General features: G+C 45.7%; 1 protein-coding gene and 1 pseudogene across 1 annotated transcript; both read left to right on the forward strand.

Moving 5' to 3' along the window:
- The first annotated feature begins 2,058 nt into the window (after window positions 1–2,058).
- CSRP3 (cysteine and glycine rich protein 3) lies at window positions 2,059–20,124 on the forward strand. The gene is made up of 6 exons (XM_037521667.2): window positions 2,059–2,158; window positions 11,124–11,263; window positions 13,891–14,059; window positions 16,048–16,177; window positions 17,331–17,424; window positions 19,789–20,124. The coding sequence occupies exons 2-6, from the start codon at window positions 11,152–11,154 to the stop codon at window positions 19,863–19,865; spliced, it is 582 nt and encodes a 193-aa protein (XP_037377564.1). The 5' UTR covers window positions 2,059–2,158; window positions 11,124–11,151; the 3' UTR covers window positions 19,866–20,124.
- Window positions 18,848–19,022, forward strand: LOC119254116 (40S ribosomal protein S29-like; annotated as a pseudogene).
- Window positions 20,125–25,412: the final 5,288 nt, after the last annotated feature.

The raw sequence follows: 25,412 nt of genomic DNA on the forward strand, positions 1-25,412 counted from the left end.
ATAAAATAAGATGAAAGTCCATAAATATCAAAAATCACAATAAATCTGAATGGGCTAAGATCCTTTTTAAAAAAGACTCAAGTTAGATAAAACCAAGGATTTTATACATTATCAACTCTGGTAAGGAAAGGATTCTGGAAGTGTTCCTTTACCTTTTAACCTAAATAAAATATTGTTTAGTTTTTCACAATAAAAATGCATTCCTGTTACTTGTATTATCAGAAAACATTTTTTTTAAAAGTCAGAAGCAAGTAGTTTTTCGATTCCAGGAATAATTCTATATACCTTGCATTTCCCCTCAAGCAAGTCAAATCCTTTCTTTCAATCTTAAAATCGGCAATTACAAAATTAAACTCTCAGGCCACATTTGTGGCTTTTAAATATTGTCCCAAAGAAGTCTTTTAGAAGTCACTTTGGGGGCTCAGGGAAAGGCTGTGTGAGTGGGGCCAATGAGAGCACCCATTTATTTCAAGCAGTTCAAAATCCTCTTTTATCTGCTTTGTATATTGATGTTCCACTTAAGATTATCTGTAGGAAAAAAAGTATTATCATGCTTTAGAAAACCCACAGAAGTTTCAAAGCTGCTATTCTGGAAGATTTCTAAAGTCTCTTCTAACTTTAACATTCTAGAATGTTCACCATTTCTACAATAAACACACATTTGCATGAAAACAGTCCAAGGAGATCTCACAGGAGGTTGTGCTGTCACCATCTCTGTGAAATTACCACACCTTCCCTTTACAGTGAAATGTCTATCATTCAGCCAATTGCTTTTTTTTTTTTAATAGAGGCATGTTTTTATTTATTTATTTGTTTGTTTGTTTTGTTTATACATGCACTGGGTACAGTCAGAAGCGCGGGAGGGTGAGAGAATTCACCAGAGCCAGAGCGGGGAGCAGAGCAGGCAGAAGGACCCAAGTACACTGCTGAGGGGAGCAGCGGGCGGCAGGAGAGGTCTGCGTGCCATGTGGGACCCTCCTCCAGTGGCAGGGGAGAAGCCGGGGATCGAACCGGTGCCGCAGAGGTCGCGGGCAGCTTCACAACCCAGCGCTCAACCGCTGCGCCACCGGGGATGCCCCAGCCAATTGTTTTGTGAGCATATAACTAATAAGCTAGTGTGGCTGATCTGAAGATCTGATTCTCATATACTTCTTGGTTGGGTACTTCCCACATCTCACCTTAACATCTAGGTCAACACTAGTGGAAAGTGCCTTCCCCTGATGACCTGAATTTCATCTGGAAGCTTCCAATGGAACTTTTCATTAGGGCTTGAGCAAGTTAGCTGCCTCAGTTTCCTCTGCCAAAACATGAAGAATTGATATACTGAGTCTCTGAACTTCTTGTCAACTGTTAAATGCTATATAACTCATTTGAGTCTTTGATGCTCGAGACAAGCCAAAATAGGTGCATACCAGGCAAAGAAAATGTGGGTTCACTGAGACTTAGCAAGTCTTGTCATGAATAGGATGCACCACCATTTAAATTCTTAATAGAACAAGATGATGAACAAAATAATTCAAAGCTTTTGTGAGAAAACTTTTCTTCAATGGCTGGCCATGGAACCACAAGACCTTGATGATTCACTGACCTGTTTTCCCAAGCTTCTTTGAAGAGATTATCTGAGTATGGTTTCAGACACCCATCATTCTTATTTTTAGCTCTGAGTTCTCTTCACGAGTGTGGTGACCTGTGTCTTGGAGTCCCACAGGCCTCCCAGATAAGGCTTATGATTCATTTGCAGGTACCTTGCATTGATTTCCAAGAAGGTCAGGGGAGTAGCAGACTGGAGAAATGATTTTAGATAGAAAATTCTTCTTTGCTCTTGTTCCTGTTCCAACCACTTGCTCAGAATTTATATTCCACAAATTGATCTCAAACACATAGGCAATGGGCCATTAAAACAGAACCAAGTGATATTGTTCTCTGAGGGCCTCACAGCTGGTTGGGGGGTGGGGGCAAAACTCAGGGCTTTGATCACAGGCTATTTTCAGCCTCTGATAGCAGTTGTGTTACTCACGTCTCATTCACCCTCTCCCCTCAGACTCCCTCCTGCCCTTGCCCCCGCAGGCCAGGGTGGTGACAGCCTCTATATATTTAAAGAGGATCAGAGCCCCCCGTACTCAGTTGAGCTGACTGACGGAGGAGACCTCACAGGCAGGTAAGTGGAGCCTAGCTGGCCTTTGCACTTGAGGTGGGTGGGGAGGTGTTTCCCTGGTGGCTGCCTGGGTCTAGGAAGGGTCCCTGGGGGTAAAGGGTACATTTCAAGTTCCAAGTAGCAGCATCCACTCTGGTTCTGTGAGGAGGCTTCAATTATGCTTGATTCTGGTGTGGATCTAACTATTGTTCAGACAATTCCTAAAAGGGCTATTAGCATTTGGGGGTTCAGGGGACATTCACAGACAGAGAAATGAGCAAGGGATAATTTTTGGTGCAATATTATTCTCAAGATGGAATGATTCCTAAATTTTTAAAAAAAAAAAAAAAAAAAAGCCTGCCTTCTCGTCCTAGAGTTACATAATGTAATGGATGTGTGACTGGGAAAACTGCCCTGAGGGTCTTGATGTCTGCAAACCCACACGCGGAATGGATGTAGCAGTATTTTTCTAAACTGTTAAGTACTGCACTGTTATAAAGTAGTTTTAACAGACACAATGCTAGCTTTCCAATGCTCAAAACACAAGGAATTGTGCTATTCAAAAAGTAGGGAGGGAGAATGATTATAAGATTTTTCGAGTTCACTAGACCCTGTCTTTACATAGAAAACACTCAGTGAAGGTCTGTTGGTTAAAAATAGATTTTATATGCCAAGGCTGTTCAGCAAAAGGTTTGCTTTGAATAATTTAAAATGAATCAAAACTGGGCCTCCAAAAAGACATTGTTAGGTTGAAAATCCATTCAAAGCTCCATTTAATGAGAGGATAATTCCCAGCCAGGGATGGGGTGATTCCTAGTGTTCCCTCTAGGTTTCAGTCAAGGATTTTTTTTTTTTTGTTTTTTTTTTTTTTTACAGCACAGTGAATGACAGGCGTGAGTGTGACAGAGAATGAGAAGTGATTTTAAGCAACAGTCTTGAGTAGTGATGTTGCCCAAAGATCAAAGCCACCCCTCTAAGTTTCATTCCCATCCCTAAGAGGGGGTGGTGACTCTGCCAAGAAGGAGGTGTCAGGTGACAGTTCCAAGGGATCTTATCTCTTTGCAATCATCAGTGCCAGTTAATGAGCTTGAATCTGCAACTCCTGGGTGTGGGCTAGAGAGCCAGAGGTGGCACCACCAGGGAATGCAGACATGAACAGCAAAGTGGATAGGGAAATTGGGGGAACCTGTGTCCTCAGTGAGAATATCCAATGCATCGCAATATGTGAAACTGCTTTATGACCCAGAAAATGTAAGGGACTCACCTGGCTTGGCTTAGCTTCCATTCTGAAAAACTCAGGTCATAAAAATGAGTCCCAATGATTGGCAAGGAATTAAAACAGGCCCTTCCCAGACCAGGCAGACAGGTGGTGCTGTGCAACTCAGATGCACACACGCCTCCCAGAGTGGGGGGCGGCAGCCAGGGGAACAAGGGAATGGGAGAGCGAACAGGAGAGAAGAGCAAAAGAGTGAGCAGATCATTCAACAGCCACATAGCCACAATCCTCTTGAAGAAGTGGAGACAGAATAGTGGTCAAATACAAATTCAGAATCCTAGGAATTAAATAAAGAAGTAGAAAAATACAGGGAGTGTCAGTCATGGAGTCTTAAAATTCTAGCTCTGAGCATCATTCAGCTTCTCTGTGTTTCCATTTTCTGAACAGTGAAATGTAGGTAAGGCCACCTATCCCAAAGGGGTTTGTTAGAATCAAGACACAGGACCAAACCCATAAGTTGTACGAGAATTTCCTGCTAAGGACAAGCGTAGTGATAAAAATCCAGAGGTCAGAGTAGATAACCAGCTCGCTGGGAGTTAGAAGATGATTAATGTTTTACAAGAGAAAGGACACAGAGGAGGACTATAACATCCAGGATACACAGTGCCTGAGGCAGGCAGACCTCCCCATTGTAGGCGTGCTACTTGGGTGTCTGGGAACACTGCAGCCAGGGTCAGCTTCATGGCCAATGAGAAATGAGATACCCCAATGTGAGAAATGGCAGAAGATAAACAGGTGGGAAAACAATCATATTTTCTGAGCCTCTATTCAGACCTCATCTTGGGGAAGAATTGATCATGCTTTGTTGAATGTTTACATTAGTTTATTTAACCATCACAAAAGGTCCTACAAGATGTCATTCTTTAGAGGAAGAAACTAAAGTTCAAGAAAGCAATGGAATTACTCAGGGTCACATGACTAGAAAGTGGTAGAGCCACGAAGTAAACCAGGATGCAGTGTGGTCTTTACCCATGGATTTTAAAGGGCAAGATAGGACAGACAGTGAGCTTCTGAGAAAGTAAGTCAGGCATATTCAGAGATAATTTCAGAAAAGCCCTTAGCTGACCCATATGTTATGGCCCTAGTTAAATGGACAGGAAAGTCCACCATGCCTCAGTTTGAAAGGATGAGGGCCAGTGCTGGCCCTCAGCTTTCAGAGTGACAGGAGAGTCACCCCCTGGGGGGGCATCAGGGTACTTGTCACATTGAACTGAAGGTTAGTCACTGTCCTGAGCCTCTCCCTAGGATGAGGGCTTCCTGGTTTCCTATGCTGTGCTGGCGGTGAGCAGCCTATGCTTCCCAGGCTGGTCAAAGGGCCTCTGCTTGGGGATTCAGATGTCTGAGTTCAGAAGCTTAGGAGGAAGCCACTGACCTTGAATGTCCTTTACAGGTAGTTGAAGGGCAAAATCTCCCTGGCTACGGGGACTCTGCTGGAGCTCCCTGCCTCTGTCCAAAGCCCAGATCACCCTGGGGGGACAAGCGCGCAGAGGCACAGAACTGCCAAGGCCAGGTAGCCCTCATCCCAGGAAGAGGCTCAGGCCAGTGCCTGACTTGCAGTTGCAGGTACCCTGATGTCCACCAGGAGTTGACTCTCCCCCTGGTCAGGCCTCTTCTGTCACTCTGAAAGCTGAGAGGCAGAGCTGGTTCACAATTTGCCTGAAAGGAGTCATGGGGAAGAATCAGGGAGCAATTTGCTTGTTTTAAGAAAATAGATTTGAAAATTGGAGCTATAATAATGATAACGATGGTAGTAGTAATAAAAGCAACTAAAATTATTAAGCAATAATGTACTAAGCATTTATAGAGAGTATCTTAGCTATCATCACTCTTATTTAACTTGAAGCAACCTCTGAGATGTGCTAAAGACATCCTCTCTGCATACAATAAGATACTGGGCTGAGAGGTTTTGAGCAATTTGCCTGAGGCCCAACAGTACTTTTTGAACTCTGACCTGGTTCTTTCTGAAACCAGCTTTTTTTTTTTAATGCTATGTCATGTCTTTTACCTGGATTAAGAGAAGAGAAAGGCAAGTGGGCAGTGGGTGGGGTAGATACCACTGGGCAGCCTCTCTGGTAAGGCACCAGTCCCCACTCAGATTCCTGCTTCTGTCTTCAGGCTCGAAGGACCCTTGAAGGGGTTTCACTAGATATTTCAGTACTTGACCATCCATCCAGCCAAGCTCAAATCAATAGTGAGAACTCTCCAGCCTCAAGGAAGCCCTTTCTGTATTTGAATAGCATGGACTCTTAGAAAGTCCTTTTCTTTACTGACTTGAATTCTGTCTCCCCATTGCTCCCACCCATGAGCACCCTTCCTGTCCCATGGAGAGAAAATGGATCCATCAATCCTCAGTTCTCATCAGCTGGGACGTATGATTGGGGGAGGGGCTGACCCAAGCCCCTTCTCAGTGCATTGTAAGCAGGGATGTGCCATATAGAGCCTGCTTAACAAGGGTTTGTATTTCAGCTCTGCCACTTACACTGACCTCATACAAGCTACTAAAGTACTGAGTCTCAGTTTTCCTACCTGAAAAATGGGTAAAACAAGATTGGTTCTGCAGGACCCAATTTTTTTTTTTTTTACAACATATTACAGATAGTATATGGAAAGCAACTATGTAGCATGAACAATAAAGAGTAGCAATTTATTGTTCAGGGGACAGTCTGGGACTTATGAGAACCAGAGTGGTTCTGGAGTCAGAGATACCTAAGTTCTATTCTGCATGACAGATACTAGCTGCATGCCAAGCAATGTAATTTCTCTAAGACTCCATTTCCTCATCTTGAGTGGATATTCTATAATCGTACTTAACTTGAAGTTAAGTGCCTGACCCACGGGCTGTGCTCGAGACTCTTAGCTTCAGTAATAATACTGCTTTATTAGGAATGATTAGAACCTACCTTCCATACATGTGTTCCTGGGATGCCAAATCTTTACCTCCGCCAGTGTAGACAATTTAACTCATTATGTGGAATTAGTAAGAGGACTGTGTGAACAAGCACTGAGATAAAAACAGCTGTCTCTTGAGGTCTTCTGCTCTCACCCTCTGGCTTAAGGTCCCCACCCACCCAGATTTTTTTTTTTTTTTTTTGTGGGACCCTCGCCGGCGGCCAGGGAACTAACAGGCCCTGTAGAGCCTGTGGGCAGCCTCGCAGCCCAGCGCTCAACCGCTGCGCCACCTGGGGCGGCCCCCCACCCACCCAGATTTTTAAATGGACTCCTACAAAGGAGAAACAGAATCGTTACTAAATTACCTCACCCACTTTCGCACAAGATATCAACGCAAGCCCTACATTGGTAGTTTAAAAAAGAAAAAGTGTTAGATGAGGAAGAATGTGCCTGAGATAAACAATATGGTTTTTCATTTAAAAATACGAATACATATCTAAGGGGTTGCTGCCGAGCTAATTTATATTTATGTTTCATTTTGCTCTACATGCTACAGAGTGATTTGATGTACTTGAATTGCCACGATTCTCCCAGTATAGTGAAACAGATAAGGGAGAATGAAGTTCAGAGAGCTTGAATGGTTGTCCCAAACCACATATCTCTGAGGAGGGAAGTGCACTAGAACTACGGCCTCTTGGGTCTGAGTCAGTGGTTTCCCCAGCCCCCACTTCAGCACATTTCCCATATTATCTCTTCTACAGATTGTTGTTCAGAAGTCTACACAGGTCATCTTTCAGTGGGGCCGGGGTTTCTAAAAGGGTAAAGCCCCTCCTCTCAAAAACTGTAGTGAGCCAGCAGTGAACTCGCTATAATGGAGCTTGCGTTCTATCTACCCTCATAAGTCCTAGACTGTCGCCTGTTTTAATCCTGACCCACGACTTCATCTGACAACACAAGCATCTCCGGGACTGGCCCAGGGAGTAGAGCCAGGTGGCGTGGTGATGGTGTGACACAGGTGACAAATGGGGCTGAGTGACGAGCAAGCCTATATTTGGCGTCCCACCTTCAGTGACCCATGCCTCTACCAGGCAACACTGATAAACAAGTGGCCATCCTTTAGTATCTTACCAGCGTCAACTCACATTCCAAGCCTGGCTAGGGGAGTGTTGAGACACAGGAATTCCAAAACAATGCGGGAGCTGAGAAGGTTACATGTGTGAGCCAGGACCTAAATGTGCTTTCAAATCACAGTGACTTAATTAGAAAGTCAGTGCTCTTTAAACAAGATGGAAAACTATGCCTTTTATTTGAATAACTTCTCTCTTCTGCTTTAAATTCCACCCTATTTACATGATTTTCACAAGAGTTTTAGGAGGAAAGTGCAGAAGATAATATTTTTGCCATTTTCACCCAAGTTCAAGGTCACGAGATCAAGATTAGAACTTCCAATTCAGGATGCTTTACAGCACCCTTGTCTTTTAGCCTTCGTGCATTGGAGGAAGTCAGAGACATGTTCTGTGTTTAGCCTCCACGGCTGCATTTCTATCTTTAGAAATGGAACTGAGCACTGTCTAATATAATGCCCATGAATTTCTATTTTGGGTTTCAAGTCCTGTTATATGCATGTCAGATATTAATGATCACTTAAAAACACCTGTGCTGGGATGTGTTACCCCATGAAGAAGGTATTATTATCTATAATCTTATCCTCACTTAGAAAACTATCATGTTGTCTAGGTAACTGCTGAACACATACACACACACAAGCACACACACAGACACACCCCCTCCCCAAGAGGCATATCTCTCCCCCATAAACTTGCAGGACATCACAATGAAATCTTCATTGAAGATTTAAAATGAGAAATTTGACCTAGGGCTGTTTTCCTTGAAAATTTCCACATCATTACTTTCACAAGTGTCACTGCCACGTTCCTGGATGTATGTTACAATTTGCCTCTATTTTATATTATGTTGAAACTCAGAATCAAAATATCATGGGCAAAATTATGAGTGTATTATTTTACAGAGAAAGTATCATCGTTAATCAGAAAAAGATGAATCTTAGAAAAGGAAGTTAGTTAAGAAAAAAATTCCCATATGTTTACACTTTATGCTTTACCTTGTTTGTAAATGAGGGAATTGGTCAATCTTGAAAATCTATTCCAACCCTAAAAGTCCTAAAATTTTAAATGGAGTAACCTGGGATCTTCTAAGGGATATCAAATCATCCATGCCTTTCGGGTGCTCTTTTTTCAATGTCCTCTCCCCACTTCTCTGGTGAATTCTACTCACTCTTTGAAAACCCCATTTGCTTTGATGTCATCTGTGTGTTGAGCATATGACTTGTATAAACACGGCCTCATCATCCTGTCCCTGGGGAAGCACCATTCCTCCTTCCTTAACTTTAGGTTCTACTTAGAGGAAACTGAACTGTGAGAGTCAGCGGGTGAATTTTATTATTGATTGGCTCTGGGTACCTTTTGGACAACTTTATCACTTGTATGTGAGACAGCAGCAATGAAAGTTCATCTGTTAACTCTGGTCTGTTATGTTCAGATTTTTTACAGATATTAAGCATTGAGAATGTTCTACTAAATTTGGACAGTATAATTTTTTTACAATGAATATTTTATAAAAGAAAAAAATACAACTCACTGCTTTCTCCCCCAGTTACCCCATGGGTAACCATTTCCCTCTGAATCCGCATACCTCTTCTCACAGAATATGCTGGTCCCCACCTACCCCACTAGAAAGTGAGCTTCTCACTGCTAAGGGACAGAAATTACTCATTTCCATAAATTTTTCTCCCCCAGAACCCTCACCAAGTACCTAGCGCAGTGCTCACACCAGAGAGGTAGGTAGTAACTGCACTATGAATGAATGAATGCAGACTTGATCCCAAGACTTTCAATTCAGAATTCATTCCTCTTCATTCTTCTGAGCAGCTTAAAGTATAATATAGGAGCACTAAATGTTTCCTTTATAAAAAGTCAGTTTCTACAATTTTACTGAATAAAAAGAAGCATCTGCTGCTATGAGAAGTTGTTCCTGGCTAACCTTGTTGTTTCTTTAAGTGGGAAAATTTCTTTGAAGAGACATTTAGAGACATGTCCCCTTGTGGTTCTAGTGTTGAGTTCAGTGGCCTGTTTGCTATTTACCTTCTGTTTCTTAGCAAGAACTATCTTTGTTGTGAGTCTGGGAAACGCACTCTGGACCAGTTGACTCAAACAGGTTTAGTGTTAATCCCAACTATCATAAGAAGGTGGCCAGCTTCCCAGAAGGCAAAGAGAAGGTCAGAAGCAGCCACTTAGAATAGCCTGATGTCAATGGCCTGGTGTCAATAACAATTTAACACAGCAGGCTTCTTAGAAACCAAAGAGATTCCAGTGAAAAATCAGCATCACTGGGGCTGGCTGGATTTCACTGAGTATTGATCACTTATTTTAATTCTGTTCTGAGAAAACTGAAAACTGAATTCAACTTAAACACAGACACAGTAAGAAGGAGGAAAAAAATGTTTTTGATGTCCCTCCTTGTCTAGTATCTATACTATACATAATTCTCTAGTGAGGAGACCAGGGTGATCTGGAGCAATCAAATGAGCTCAAAGGATATAGGAAGATATGCAGCACCAACATCAACTGGCTCCTGTAGTCACACCTGGCACTGGGAGTTCTGTTATAGACCTTCCTATACACTGTGCCATATGGTCCTCTATCCAGCACTGTGAAGTGGCATGTGCAAGCACGACTCTTCATAGCATAGGTGGGGAACAGACAAAGTGGAAGCCAGGCAGTTCATTGCTTGCACATAGCAAGGTGTGGGTGGTTCCAAAGGTGGGCTTCCAGACCGCAGGTCTAGTGAAGGGCCAAGTTAATTCAAGAAATTCAATATTTCTTGAAAACGAATGAATGGACAGGAAAAACACATCTGTATAGATTTTTTTTTTTTTTAAATTTATTGATTGACTGATTGATACATACAAGCACTGGGCACAGTCAGAAGCGCGGGAGGGCGACAGAATTCACCAGAGCGGGGAGCAGAGCAGGCAGAAGGACCGAAGTACACTGCTGAGGGGAGCAGCGGGCGGCAGGAGAGGTCTGCGCGCCATGTGGGACCCTCCTCCAGTGACCGGGGAGCAGCCGGGGATCGAACCGGCGCTGCAGAGGCTGCGGGCAGCTTCGCAACCCAGCGCTCAACCGCTGCGCCAACGGGGAGGCCCTGTATAGATTTTATATATATTTTTATCAGCAAGTTTAGTAAGGTTTTGCTTCCCAAAGGTGGTCCACTATTAGAAGCATCAGCATCGCCTGGAATCTGTTAGAAATGCAGAATTTCCAATCTCTCCCCACTCCTACCAAGCCAGAATATGCCTATTAGCAAGATTCAAGGTGATTTGAAAAGCAGTTAGTTAGATAAGGAGATAACACCATTTTCATAGAGTATTCCCATTTCTGACGGAATAATTTTTAAGACCCTAAGTGGAAAATAATAATAATACTTAATATTTGTATATAATTCTATATACACAAAATCAGCTTATCCATTCCTCCCAAGAATCCTATAAGGTACATAATAGCAGGTGCTATCAAAATTTTACAGAAGTGGAAGAAACTGAGTCCCAAGTGGCAAAGTGACCTGCTCAGAGCTATGAGTGTGTGAGCTTATTCAATGACTTCTACACAGTAACAATTCACTGAATGAATGAGTGAATGAATGGATGAACCACCAACACACTGGAGCTGGAACCCCTGCGCTACTCGGGATTGGTGCCCTCCTGAGCTCACCTAAATTTAGGGTATTTGCTTTATGTCCTGCTAGACTTGACCTTGATCAGAGAGGCTTCACGATGCCAAACTTGGGTGGAGGAGCAAAATGCGGAGCTTGCGACAAGACCGTCTACCACGCGGAAGAAATCCAGTGCAATGGAAGGAGTTTCCACAAGACCTGCTTCCACTGTAGTGAGTTGGGGGAATGCCAAGAGGGCCCTCCAGCATCCCGAGGGCATTTCAAAGTTCACAGCTAGCCACAGAAACTGTCTATCTATGCCACTCAAAGTATGGTCCCAGGCAGCAGTTTGATGCATCACCTGGGAACCTGTTAGAAATAGAGCTTTGGGGCCCCACCTAGAGAAGGGATAATGCTCTTCTGAGCAACTTTCTTCAACCATGTGTCCAGCTCAGAGGCCTTTACCCTGCAGCTCAAAGTCAGAACAACCTGGACTGCCCACTCCCCCCACTCTTCCACCCCCGCCCTCCCCCCCTGGTTCTTAGTGCTGAATACCTTGACCCAGTGGCGACATTTACAAAGTGTGACTTGGCAGAGAATGAAGCCCTCACTTATCTGGAGCCAGGATGCATTTGGCTCCATGTGTTGCTCTCACTGGCCAGTTGTTGCTCAAGTCAGCTGTGACTGCTATTTCCTAAGACAGAGCCTGTGTCTGGTGGGGAGCAATGCATGCAAATTCTGTAAGATTCAGAAAGGGAAGTGTTTGGGGGTCCAGGCACCGATAATTTGACAAGGCAATCTTGACCATCACCTGCTGGACACAGATTCACAAAACTGGTGGATCTTTCAGATCCTGTAGCTCCTCTGGAAGTCTGCTCTGCCCAACTCATGACTCAGAAAACTATTTCTCCTCTCCCAAGTGTGTGCAGCAGAGCAAAGTGTAGAACCAGTACCTTCAGATTCCCAGTCCAGTCTCTTTGACACCACTGCACTCTCGTTTCTATTCCTGGTCCTGTTTTGGGAGGAGTCTGTTTGGGCCACTTAGCTTCTTTGGTTCCCTCCAGTGAGTTTGACTTCAGGAATGACTGTGCTGGACATTTGACAGGCCCTGACCCCAAGGATCCCCCTCCCGCCCCTTAATCCTGGAGGGCCACGAGGCATCCCATTAACCCAAACTGTCTGATAAAGAATTTGAAAGGTTGGGCTCCATCTGTTAAGGCAGGAAGACACGCCATCCTTAAGCTGCTAGAAATAGTAATATTTTATCTGCTGCAGGAGTTTTCATTATCCCTTACCTCCCACAGCAAACATAATTATCATCGAAGAACAGGAGGAAACACTGAGTGATTGGGTTGGTGGATTTACTAATGCTTTGGATCTTAATGACGGGCAATTACTTTTAAGTCATCATACACATCCATCAGATTCATCATCATTATTACAATTATCCAGAAGTTCCTGCTAAAGAGGGCTTATGCCATGTGCTCTGGCTCTTGTCCAAAAACAGTTATTATTCTTTAAAAAGAGTGGGAGCGAGGAATACTGGAAAGGACACTGCAGCTGGAGTAAAGAGTACTAGGTTTGAGTCTGGACTCTGCTTTTACTAACTGTGACCTTGAGCAAGTTATTTTGCCATCAAGCCTCAATTTCCCCACAAACACAGTGGAGATGGTTATACCTATTGCACACGGTAGGGTTCTTGATGTGGGAATCCAACCTTCTAGTACTCCCTTTTCTTTTGATCAACTTTGATATCTGAGTGAGGATAGGAAGTGTGAGGGAAGTGTTCTAGAATAAAAGGAGTCTTTCTAGGCAGATGCCCTTTTCAATCGAGCCATGGGAAGAGGGATCTGAGCACTTGGTGGTCTTCCCTTTGAACTCTTTGATATTTTCCTTAGAACTCATAGGTTGGATAGGGTCATGAGCAGTGTGTTTCTCGAGTGGTCATGAAGGGGCGTGGCTGGGAGCATGCTTTCTATATTATGATCACAAGACTTGCCTGGTCTCATGACAGGCAGGGTCAGCCGCTCACAAACAGGTGCTGGGCATGAGGGAGATGCTGAGGGTGAAGATGCAAAGAGAGAATTTGTATACAATTGGGGCCTGAATATGTGTGAGATTAGAAAACATCTCCAAATTGATATATTATTGATTTCTACTATAAATGAAATATTATAATTAGACATTTGACATTTTCACTTATATCTCTAAAAGTTCATTTTTTCAAATCGGCAAAAAAAAAAAAATCTTCTATAAACCTTCTCTTTGGAAAGATGGAGATTTGCCTTATATATTTTATATTTCTTGGAATGATTTAAATTAGATAATGCAAGGAGCGAGGGGGCTTTAACCAATATAAGACTAGTCTATGAGAACAGGTCTACCCCTGACCCACCTCTCCTGTTTCCAGAAATGGACCCAAATTAGCCTCAGTGATAATTGTCTCCTTGAACATCACCATGGCTTTTATAGGCCATAAGTAAAGAAACTGTTTAAATCTTGTTCTGATAATTATAATTAAAAAAGATCTTCTCCAATCCTACCCCCCCCCCACACACACACACAGGAATTTGGGTTGAGACATTCAGAATTCAGGGTGCACATATTCAGCCTTCCAGCTGGCTACCTTTGAACCCATTACTTCCCTTTTCGGTGCCCCAGTCTCCTCATCTGGAAAGTCAGGACTGTCTTGGACCCCATGACTCAGGCCAGATGTTCTGGTCAGGGGTCAAAGTTGTATCCTGGGCAGGAAAGCCTCTGGTGCTGTGTGTCTGGGCCTCGGGCATGGCTCTGAAGGTGCAGGGAAGTGAGGAGGAATCCTCCCCTACCCCTAGCCCCCTAACCTCCCTTTCCTCGACAGTGGCCTGCAGGAAGGCTCTGGACAGCACCACAGTGGCTGCTCACGAGTCAGAGATCTACTGTAAGGTCTGCTACGGGCGCAAGTATGGCCCCAAGGGCATAGGGTACGGACAAGGTGCCGGCTGCCTCAGTACTGACACGGGGGAGCACCTGGGCCTCCAGTTCCAACAGTGAGTACTACCCCTCCCCACTGGCCCTCTACAGCCCCCTTATAAGGACAGTTTATTATGTTCCCATAGCAACATTTTCTGGAAGTGGAAGAATGGACTCCATTGTTGACTTGCCAACAATAGGAATACTCAGTCTGACCAAGTTTTAACAATGTGTCAGTTCTCCCAGGACTCTCTTTAAATTATCTGCCTTTCTAAAGGGCAATTGCTTTTACACCATGGCTCATGGTTTGCATGTCAAGAGAAAACTCAGGATGTACAGATGTTCCATTGTTTGACCTTTGCAAAACTGCGAGGAGTCTCTTTTCTTCCCCTTTGAGCATTTCTGTGTAAATCACATAAATATGGCAAGGAAGCAGTGGCTGTTCACTGTGTACTTGTCACAAGAGATTTCTTCCTTTGGGTTGTTAAATGACTCATGTCTGCATCGTAGGGGGAGTGGAGGTGTGGGGGTGGGCGGTGCCTCAGGGGTAAACAATCAATTGTGTCTGTCCTGTGGGTCTTTCCGCTGCTTGTTGCCAATACAGTGCTGAGTGTCCCCCAACATTACCCTAGGGAAGCCAGGAGCCCAGCCTGTGCCACCTCCACCCACCAGGCTGCTCCCCAAAGTCCAATTTCTTGGTGATCACACTGACCTCTAGACCACAGCTGAGTCCAGACTGACAACGTGGGGCCTGCAGCTGCAATCTGGCCAGCTGGTACCCAGGCTCGGCAGTGCCGTGGGACTGGGCAGAGACCCAAACTGACCGAGCAGTGTTCATGGAGGGTCACCCCAGTGCAGACCATCTGAAGAGTCATCTGGTTGCTTCCAAAGAGAGTGATTCATAGGAGAGCCTGGAATAGTGGTGTGATTAGTCATTCTAATTTTTCTCAATAATCAACCCCAACTGGAGACTGTTCAAAGAAGAAAGATGGTAGCAAGCAATTCCCTGCCAAGTATTACCCAAAGCTCATTTAGGGCTTTCTTGTGAGGCTGCACAAGGAAGAACATGGGAAGAGCTCTGGGGTTCACCCCAGCTCCGCCAGTAAGAGCTGCCTGACCTTGGGCCGTTACCTCTCTGATCCTCTCCTCCAAGGCACCCTGTCTGCTTGGAGGGTCATGGTGAGACTCGGAGGCTAGAATGTACAGGCAGAGCCATTGGTCGTGCACCACTTTATTGTGCCCCGTAGATATTGCTCTGTTTTCAAGGCCCTCCCGGGACAACTCGCTGAAGGCTATGATAGTATTTTTTTAGCATGACTATTTATATACTAAGATATGCACATTGTTTTTCAAGTCCTAATGCTATTATGTGCCTATTAAACTAGAGTACAATTTAAACCTGATTTTTATGTGCACTGGGAAACAAGCATTTTCGCGTGACTTGCTTTCTTATGATACTTGCTTCCTTGTGGAGGTCTGGAACTGAATCTGCAATATCTCTAAGGGGCATTTGTGCAAGAAAACACCACAGGCTATGGGGACATAAGGGCTTGTGGACATTGCTGTAAAGGGGACAGGCGGCCTGTAGATGCGGGATGACAGCTTGAATAGGAACGACAAATACATCCTTGCTGGACTGTGATTTGTTTGAATCAACTGTCAAGATCCCATCTTGTCCTCTAATATCATTTCCACAATTCACTTCGGAGAGCAGACAGTGGGCATCAAGATGCTTTGGAGGAAGCTGTACAAAGGATCACAACATAGCAACACAACAACAACGCAGGCTAACACACACAGGACATTTGCTAAGTGTTTCACAACAGAAAGGAAAGGTTTAAACCAGTTACAGCTGGTGTTCATAAGCCCTTACTACATGCCAGCAGGCACCATTCTGAGTGCTTGGTTCACGTTGCCTCACTTAACCCTGGTAACTAAACCCTCCTCATTTTCCAGATGAGGAGTAAGAGGCACAGAGGAGTTATGTCACTCACTCAGCGTCACACAGCTAGTCTTATTTGCAAAGGGAGTCCAAAGGTTTGACTTGATTGTCTATTTTCACTAGGTCCCCAAAGGTGGCACGCTCGGCCACCTCCAGCACCCCTTCCAAATTCTCCAAGTTGGGAGAATCCGAGAAGTGCCCCCGATGCGGGAAGTCCGTCTACGCTGCTGAGAAGGTGATGGGAGGCGGCAAGGTAAGGACGTGTGTGAGCTCCACAGAATGTGCTCACCTTCATGGGATCAGTCGGGAGGAATGAGAAGAAAGTAGGAACTGTGGGTGGGTGGGGCCAGACCCACCTTTCTCTTTAGCTGCCAGGACCTACTTTAGGATTGCCCTCTTCATCCCTTTCCCGGGCTTTGACCATCACCCTGGGGTGCCCTTGGAAACAGAACTGCTGCAATTTGATGCAGGCTAGCCCAGGAAGGAGAAGGCACTCAGGCAGAAGCTCTAGAGATGCAAAGGTGTACAAGCCCCCTGCCCTCGGTTTCCTCATCCTCCCAGAAAGGTGTCAGCTCTGGGAAGCCATCACCACTGTGTAACTCAGCCTCCTGCTGGCACAAGTGATGGTTAGACAAGCAGCAGAGAGAAGCAGCCTCACTCACAAATGTCCTGTCTTGGGACAGTCATTGAAAGACAGAAATGCACACTTGCTCATTGAGCTCTGTTTCAGGCCTGAAGCCAGGGTGTTCAGCACAGGATTGGGCCTGATGAAAGAAAGCAAGGTGGGGGGAAGGGCCATGGAGCATCTGGCTTTAAATTCTAGGGCCATCTCCACAGGGCAGGGCATTCGAAGATATATGAGAACCTCACTGCTGGGTCTGGTACGCAGGCTGTGGGGACAAGGCAGGGTCTCATGTGAGATCCAAGCCAGGCGGCTCTCTCCCATCAGAAACACGCAGAGAAAAAACAAACAAAACAAAACAAAAAAACCAAACAGAGAGTTAGTATTAAGTGAACTGCCTGGATACTTGCCTTATTTCTGCACTTCTTTTGTTCTTCAACTTTATATTTGGTATAAAATTCACCTACTGCTCCAAGTCTAAGTTCTCCCCTCCCTGGCTTGTTTCTTGGTCCTCAGAAAAGGGAGGCTCTTTTCCATTTAGTCTGTTCCAAAGGGATAATATGGCAATGACAATGATAACTTTATTTTTAAGGGCTCTCAGAACTGCTGGCCAGGTCCACAGCATCTCATTTTTTCTAGATGGCCAGAAAAATTTTTCTGGAGGCCAATTAGGTACTTTAATATTAAGATGGTGGCGTCCCTATATGTGCTGCCTCTCAGAGGGGACTTAATGTGCCATTCACTGCATTAACTCTGTGACCCTCTGCTCTCCCTGGACTCTCAGCCGTGGCACAAGACCTGCTTCCGCTGTGCCATCTGTGGGAAGAGTCTAGAATCCACAAACGTCACTGACAAAGATGGGGAACTTTATTGCAAAGGTGAGTGGTTCCAGAGACTCCCTGGAGATCTTTTCCCAAGGAGCGTCCTTGGAGGGGAAGCTGAGTCCCTGGAGAGAAGCTGGTGTCTGCCAGGAGGCAGGTGACTCAGCCTGAGCAGGTCTGGGCTGTCAGAATGGGGTCCAAAACCCCCTAAGGAAAGAGATCATTTGCCTGACCCAGGCCTCCTCTTCCGTGGGAGCCCTGGCCCATGCTTGGAGAGGCTCAGGAGCAGCTGGGTGCCTGGGGGGAGAAGAGGATGAGGAGGAAGCAGAGTTCTGACTTTGGTCCTGGAGGAGGCCTCAGGCCTGGACAAACAGCATCCAGACCCCCTTATCACCCCAAAATATGTTGTCCACCTGGACAGCAAATCAGGCTGACTGGGGGAGGATGAACTCAGTTTAGCATCTTTTGACCTTTTTAAGAAATATCTTTGTCTCCCTCCTCCCTTTTCCTTTCACCCCTCTTCTCCACCCTCTTCCCTCCCTCCGTTGCTCTCTCCTTCCATCCCTCCTGGCATATCTGTCCCTGATGCTGCACATCACTTAGTGATCACAGGGACAGAACTGACAGCAGGCTTTCCTCCTGGCCCTCGCAGCTCCGTCACTGGCTGTCTCGTGTTCCTTTGTCTGTGGAGATGTAGCCGAGGCTCAGCTCTTCCTGACTACATGCAGAGGAAGGGATGCGTTTGGGTCAAGGCAATGTGTCCTGAACTTAAGAGCCTTCCCTAGGCCTATTCTGTTCCTCACTAGGTTACCCCCTTCCCTTACACCTAATGATGGTGTCTCAAGATGTCCAATGACGTGTTGGGGTGGGGTGACAGGAACCATGCGAGAGGGGCAAGAGAGAGGACATTACTTACCCAGACTGTAGGTTTCGGGGTGAGGGGGCCCAATGGCCTGTGGTAAAGGAATGGGGTGCTTTGGTGGTGGGTGTGGTGTGTGGTGACATCCTTCTGAGGAAGTGTAAGCCTATCCCCTAAAGCATATCCAGTGTTGTAAACCAATGTTACAATGATAATAATTGTGCCAGGATGTGAGATGAGGGGGCCACCCCCCAACATACCTGCCCCTCCACGAAGGTGCTCTTCTCTGAGCCACTGCTACCTGGCACCAAGTCACATTGTAGAGAGTTCTATGGAAACAGTGGCCTTCAACCTTCAGCCTCCTCACAACCACCAGGTGTCTGAGTCAGCGAGAGGGTGTAAGCCAGGTGCTGGGGGAGCCACCTGATGCTTGGGCAGGTGGGCTGGAGCCCTGGGCCAGAGACCCTACTTTGTCACTGTCTGGCAGAGCACCAGAAAGTCCCTGTCTTTCTCTGGCTTCAGTCTCCTCATCTATGTGATGGTCATAGCAGAGCTCCCCGCCCAAGGAAAAGGGTGAAAACATCCCCTAGGATTTTGCCTCGTTATTTGTGTGAGGGTGTGATGGGTCATCAGCAGCTCCACTGGAGCTATCTGAGAAAGCTCAGCCAGGATTCTTGCTCCTGCTTAGTCTAATCCAGAAATACAATATGGCCTCAATATCTGCCGCCAGTGATTCCGTCAGTACTCAAAGGACAGAAGCTTCGTTAAACTGTCTCGTGGAGTTCACTTGGCCTAAGTGACCTTCCTTGAATGGGTCATCCCAAGACACCTACCTTACAACAGAAACAATCCTAGTTCTTTGCACATAAAAATTTTTAAATACTTAAAAAAAAAAAGGGGGGGGTAAGTTGGCAAAGCTTTTCCCATGAGACGGGATGGGAAGTAAGACACTGATGGGCTGCCTTCTCCAGGCGATGGATGGTCCTCAACATTCAGAGGCCTAAAATGCAGCTAGCACCGAGATCAGCATGTGCACCCTTAATAGCATTTTCAAGTGATAACAGAGGGCCAGATGCAATAAGAAGCATACAAAGAGGCCAAGTGGTCAGCTTGGGGTGTAAGAGAAGTCTCCTTAGCAGACAGGCTTCCTCTGGGTTTTGAGGGGCAAATACAGGTTTGAAGGGGGACATCCCAAGAATGGGGAGCAGTGAGTGCCCATACACCAAAGCTGAGACCTCTTGGTTTTTCCAGGAACTGTCCTGGAATAGAGGGAGGGAGGTCGAAGCAGGAGGCAAGAGGCAGCAAGGCAGGGCAGATGATCAGGGGCCAGATTATGGCCACTCAAATGAGAACATGTCTCTGAACGCACTTGCGCTTGATGAAGTGCAAAAAAAGGTATAAACAAGTGTTCTTGGTAGGCCTAAATAAAATAGTTTCACATACTTAAAGACTAACCTATGAATAAATTTATCAAAAGGATGTTTCTTGCAGGTAGAGGGACTGCAGGCAGAAGGAACTGAGATAACGGCACTAACCACCTATTCTCACCTTCTCGTTCACAGTTTGCTATGCCAAAAATTTTGGGCCTACTGGTATTGGGTTTGGAGGTCTTACACAACAACCAGAAAAGAAAGAGTGAAAAAAACACCATTTCTGAGATCTTTCAACAACCTGAGGCACTTGCGTGGTAATCCTGCCCAGATTTGGGGAAACCTTTCCCCGAAACAGCTTCTCATTTGTCTGTGGACATTATTCCTCTTTAGAAGTGATGATTGTTTTGCCCTAAGTTTGAAGAGACCTTTGGAAGAAAATGATTAAAAGCCTAATTTGTAACACATGCTTCATTATTCACCATACCTGGCGGGGTGGGGGGCGAGACAATAAATAAATGTGTTGGTGATAACTAGTCTATCTCTGGATCTTTTCGTTCAAATAGAGGGATATTGTTTAAAAAAATAGAGCTGGTTCAAAAAAAAGTGTGGCAGAAGATGGAATGAATTTTTTTTTATAGGTTTTTTTTTTTTAGAGGCGTGTTTTATTTATTTGTTTGTTTATACAAGCACTGGGTACAGTCAGAAGCGCGGGAGGGTGAGAGAATTCACCAGAGCCAGAGCGGGGAGCAGAGCAGGCAGAAGGACCGAAGCACACTGCTGAGGGGAGCAGCGGGCGGCAGGAGAGGTCTGCGCGCCATGTGGGACCCTCCTCTGGTGGCCGGGGAGCAGCTGGGGATCGAACCGGCGCTGCAGAGGCCGCGGGCAGCTTCGCAACCCAGCGCTCAACCGCTGCGCCACTGGGGAGGCCCCAGATGGAATGAATTTTTATGTCAATTGGGGAAGGGGTGAGGAGGAGGAACACCAGGCAAAAAGAAAAGTCTTCTGGAACTTGTCAGCTGAGCTCCCTTCTAGTTCCTGTTAAGGGAGAAGAAGGCAGGCGTCCAGGAGGACAGAGACAACTTGAGAGACTATTTTAAACTTAACATCAAAACTAATAAAACTGCTGAAGAGTCAATCCTTTTGTTCTATGCTGGGCTTGACAGTATCACACATTTTGGGAAAACTCAGAAATGGCAACAAAATGTGGAGCTTGCTTCTGTGGTATAAACGACAGGATGATTTTCTTTTATTCTAAGACAATTCCCTAGGGTGTAGCAATTTTCTTAGAACTTTTCCTCCATCAAATTGCCAGTCTCACAAATGAAATGTGGCCAATTAAAAATGTCTTTCTCTGCTTCCTCAGCAAGTTCTCAGCAACTCGAATGTGTGTTTTCTTGGGTTCCCACTTTTAACAACCACAGCATTTCTCCCACCACCATGCAATTCTGAGTTATTTGGAATAAATGAAAGCAAATGAAAATCTATTGATAAAAATGATGAAGCACTAAACCATGTTTCGTTCCAGCGTACCCAGGAAGGTTTTCTTTAAAAACGAGGATTTGTTCATTCACAAGCATTGCTTATGTGCTATCATGGACAAGACTCTGTGTGCTGACTTCAGTCCTTATTTATCTTTTTTTTTTTTGTGCTCAAAATGCAATTACATCTGATCATTTCTTGTATTCGGTCAGTATTAATAGAATGGTCCAGAAGAGAAAAAACAGCTGGCAGAGATTATGCATTTTTCCACTTGTCCAGACTCCAGCTGGGGTAATCCAGCCACTGAGTTCCACCAAAACTGCCTGAGGATGGAAACGCTGCACATTGTACATTCTCTGGGGGAATGAAGCATAGACCAGTATATTTTTAATTTGTAATTTTTTTGGCAGCGCTATATTCGAGATCCCATCACTATTAAGGGTATAGTTAATTAATGCCAGTTGATAAGCTGAATTAACTAAAGCAAGTCCCTCTTGACCTGCAAGTTTTAACTGCAACCTACTACCTTGGCTCTTTGCTGGGAAGTTCCTTATGCTAGGAACTCTCAGGCTTGCAGAGGGCCAAGTCCCACATGTGACATGAGGACAGGACAGTGTGACTCTGATCCTCTCCTCCACTGCGGCCCTTCATAGTTCTAGCCAAACCATCATCCACCCGGGGACAGAAGCTAAAAACGTGCTCATTTGCCAAGCCACCCTGATTCGACTCCAAAATACTCCTAAACCATCTCCTCCTTCCAAATCTTTGGTCTGTGTATTAGCAGGCTAGGGCATCTATAACAAAATACCATGGAACTGGTGACAAAGTTCAGGAGAGCTGATTTCTTCTGAGGCCTCTTGGTTTGCAGGTGGCTTTCATCTCCAAGTCTTTATACTATCTTCCCTCTGTGTGTACCTGTGTCCTCATTTTGCCTTAGGACACAAGCCAAATTGGGTTAGGGATCACCCAAATGACCTCATTTTTACCTTAATTATTTCTATAAAGACCCTATCTCCAAATACAGTGACATTCTGAAGTACTGGGGTTTAGGCCTTCAACGTATAAATTTGGGGTGGGGGAGGTTGGGACATAACTCAGCCAATAACTATATGTCATATAAAGGACTTTCACAAACTGACCGGGCTTACTCCTTCACTTTCGTTTTAGACAATCACTTCAGTAGAAGCTCCAGCCATACTCAAAGACTTGCAGCTCTCCACCTACCCACACCTCCCCGTGATGTTGCTACTGCTGTTCTTTTTGTCTGAATATCTGCAATCCAACTTTGCCCTCTAATCCAACTCCTTAGCCTAGTAAACTCCTATCAATCAAGTTTCAGGTCAAACACCATCTCCTCTGCAAAACTTTCATGAATTACCTAAATTGAATTCATCCCCATCTGTGTTCCCATGGCCATTATATAATTAACATAGCACTTGCCTCATTGCATTGAAATCTTGAATTCCCATCTGCCTCCTTGTTAAAATGAGACATGCTTGAATTCACAGTGCTTGACAAATAGTAGGCATTTAATAAACATTTGTTGTGTAAGTGAAGTGGGAGAGAGGATAGGTCAGACTACATGTAAATTCTGCTTGTATGTGAAAGAAGAAATTATTATATACTGGAGTGAAGGAGCTTAGAAGGGTAAAAACAAAACCTGGAAAGAACCTTGTTGTGGTTTGGCAATCTCCCTGTGCTACTACATTTCCGAGGCTCCCCTGCCATTGACTGCTACAAGGGTCTGGCCTTCCAGACTGAGGTGGGTCTCCATTACCCTCGATGTCTGTAGATGCAAAAGGACGCAGAGGCCTTAGGAAATAGTGGAGCCACTAATTGGGAAGGAGTGTGGCCTCTGTGTGGAAGAACACCAATTAACAGCTAATGGACTGCAGAAAAGAGAACTAAACCTTATGTGGAGCCATTAAGGTTTGGGGGATAAATATTGTAGTGCCAGCAAGCGCAGGACATGTTGTCTATTGATTCAGATAGACAAAAAGGGGAGTCCTGGAGCTCTCATTGGCTTTTTCAGACTTTAATGTTCTTTCTACGCCAATTGCTGTGGGGCAAGCAATCCCACAGGCTGACAAGGCAAGGAGGCTGGGGCGTCGGGAAGCTGGCAGGCCTCCCAGTCCCTGGCAAATCTTTACTATTTCTCTTTGGATTCTCTCTGGTGTTGTCTTGTGGCCCGGCTTCTGTAGTCATTCGTCCTCTTACTGCCAACCACCAAAGCCATTTTTTTTCCTGAGTGACACCACCGTACAGCCTCAGCCTCCAGGCTCAGGTGTGCCCACTCACGCCTGCTCCTACCATACTCCAGGTGTCCACCATCAGGCATGCGCCCCCTGAGCCCATGCGCCCAAGCGCTTTCTGCATTCAAGGCTGCATGTGATAGCCACAGAGGCCAGCTGCGTAAAAGCCTGACCTATTTCGCTTACCCTACCTGAGATCATCACAGTAACTCCCTTGGCTAACATGCATCTGAAATATTGAATGTGCTGTATCCAAAATATTCCACTTCTCACTGTTCGGTGTCCATTCCGCCCATCCAAGTGACAGGGAACAGCTCCAGGATTTTGCCTAGTGTCTGTGAAAGTGACTCAAACGTGCTGTCTTCAATATATACAGATATTTGGGGGGGAAGTCTGAAGTTATGACAAGATAGTATAATAGTCGCATCCCCCTGGCCCCAACAACCATGACTGGATTTGCCTTGGATTTAAAACAAAACAAAGCCAAGCCCAGCTGTGGCCCACTCATGCTCCTGCCCTCTTCCCCCTCCCAGCAGCCAAACTCTATGGCAGATTCCATTCAGTCCTGCGTGTCTCCTCCCCGCCTCCTAACCACAAACTCTGTGCTCTTTCCTCCCTCCCTCCATATTCTGCTCAAGCTCTCCTTAGTGCCTGGTCACTAACTGCTACCTTTTTGAAATAAAATCTTCTCCTTGAATTCTACGACACTGTCTCCTACCCACTCTCCTCCCGCACCCCTCCCTCGCTCTCCCTAAATACGATAAATACAAACACCTGTTCTAAAAGGTGTTTGCGTTCTCCTTTTCCACTTTTTTATCTGCTTGCCTTGGCTTTCATCTCTTTTGGGAAGTGATCTTCCCATTTCAGCAGGACAACTGTAGGGTAAAGAAAATGTCAGGCTTTTCTGCCCTCCTGCCATCAGGATAGATGATGGATCCTTGCGGTCCTGAATGCATGCCGGATGGCGGGCACCTGGAGTAGGGTGTGGGCATAGGTAGATGGGATTCACCTGGGCTGAGACTGGGCTTTTAAGGGCGGCGTCACGGGGGGACGCCAGCAGAAGCTGAAGAGAAGCCAAGAGAGAAGCAAAGAAGCAGAAGCAGAGAAGGCCAGAGAGCCCAGAAAGCGTGCGGATTTGCTGGGGGCTGGGAGGCCTGCCAGCCGCCCGGCCCCCCAGCACTCCTGCCTGCCATGTACCTGTTAAATCCCAATAAAAGACCTGCAAAAAAAACCACTGAGGACTCTGACTCCTCCTTTACCCGGTCTGCTGGATCAGAAAACCTGCACTGTGGTCCATTCCTGCCCCTACAGCAACTCCTCATTTTCACCTCATTTTTCTAACTCTCCTGTCACACCCTCATTCATTTGTGCAGATGACTGCCCCCAGGCCCTGACCCTTTCCAGCTGCCTTCTAGACTTTTCCATGGATAACCTGCAAGCACCTCAGACTCAGTAGGTCCCAACCACTGAACACATCGCCTAGTGTCTCCGGACTGTGTTCTTGTCAGAACAGCAATGCTGCCCCCTCATTCTTTGGGTTCGTCCTGGACCGTCTCTCCTGTTATCCCACATTCAGTTAGTGACTGGGGCCTGCCGGATCTCTTCTATGTCACAGTCACTGTCTTATTTCTGTCTTCATTACATCTTGCCTAGACCATTACTATAAGCTTATCTCTAACATTCTATGTGTGTCAACGAGTCCTAGGGCAAGTTAGGGTTAAATAGGCAACTTCAGGGACTGCAGGCAGGGACTTTGGGAGAGTTAAAGCTCCTAAGGTAAGGACAGAGAAATCCAGGACAGCTAAATGAGAGCAGTAAATTTTCAGGCTAATGAGAGTAAATTTTAAGAGGCTTTCGACAGGGGCATTGAAAGAAAGTCTAAGAGGGCCTCCCTGGTGGCGCAGCGGTTGAGCAGCAGGTTGCGAAGCTGCCCGCAGCCTCTGCAGCGCCGGTTTGATCCCCGGCTGCTCCCCGGCCACCGGAGGAGGGTCCCACATGGCGCACAGACCTCTCCTGCCGCCCGCTGCTCCCCTCAGCAGTGTACTTCGGTCCTTCTGCCTGCTCTGCTCCCCGCTCTGGCTC

The sequence above is a fragment of the Talpa occidentalis genome, unplaced genomic scaffold, assembly GCF_014898055.3.
Source record: "Talpa occidentalis isolate TD23 unplaced genomic scaffold, MPIMG_talOcc4v2.1 talOcc4.3, whole genome shotgun sequence".
Classification (NCBI taxonomy): Eukaryota; Metazoa; Chordata; class Mammalia; order Eulipotyphla; family Talpidae; genus Talpa; species Talpa occidentalis.

Coding starts and splice junctions, on each gene's coding strand:
- CSRP3 (XM_037521667.2), top strand. CDS start 11,152: ATGCCAAACTTGGGTGGAGGAGCAAAATGCGGAGCTTGCGACAAGACC. Junction 14,060..16,047: donor CTGGGCCTCCAGTTCCAACA/GTGAGTACTACC, acceptor TATTTTCACTAG/GTCCCCAAAGGTGGCACGCT. Junction 16,178..17,330: donor AGGTGATGGGAGGCGGCAAG/GTAAGGACGTGT, acceptor CTGGACTCTCAG/CCGTGGCACAAGACCTGCTT.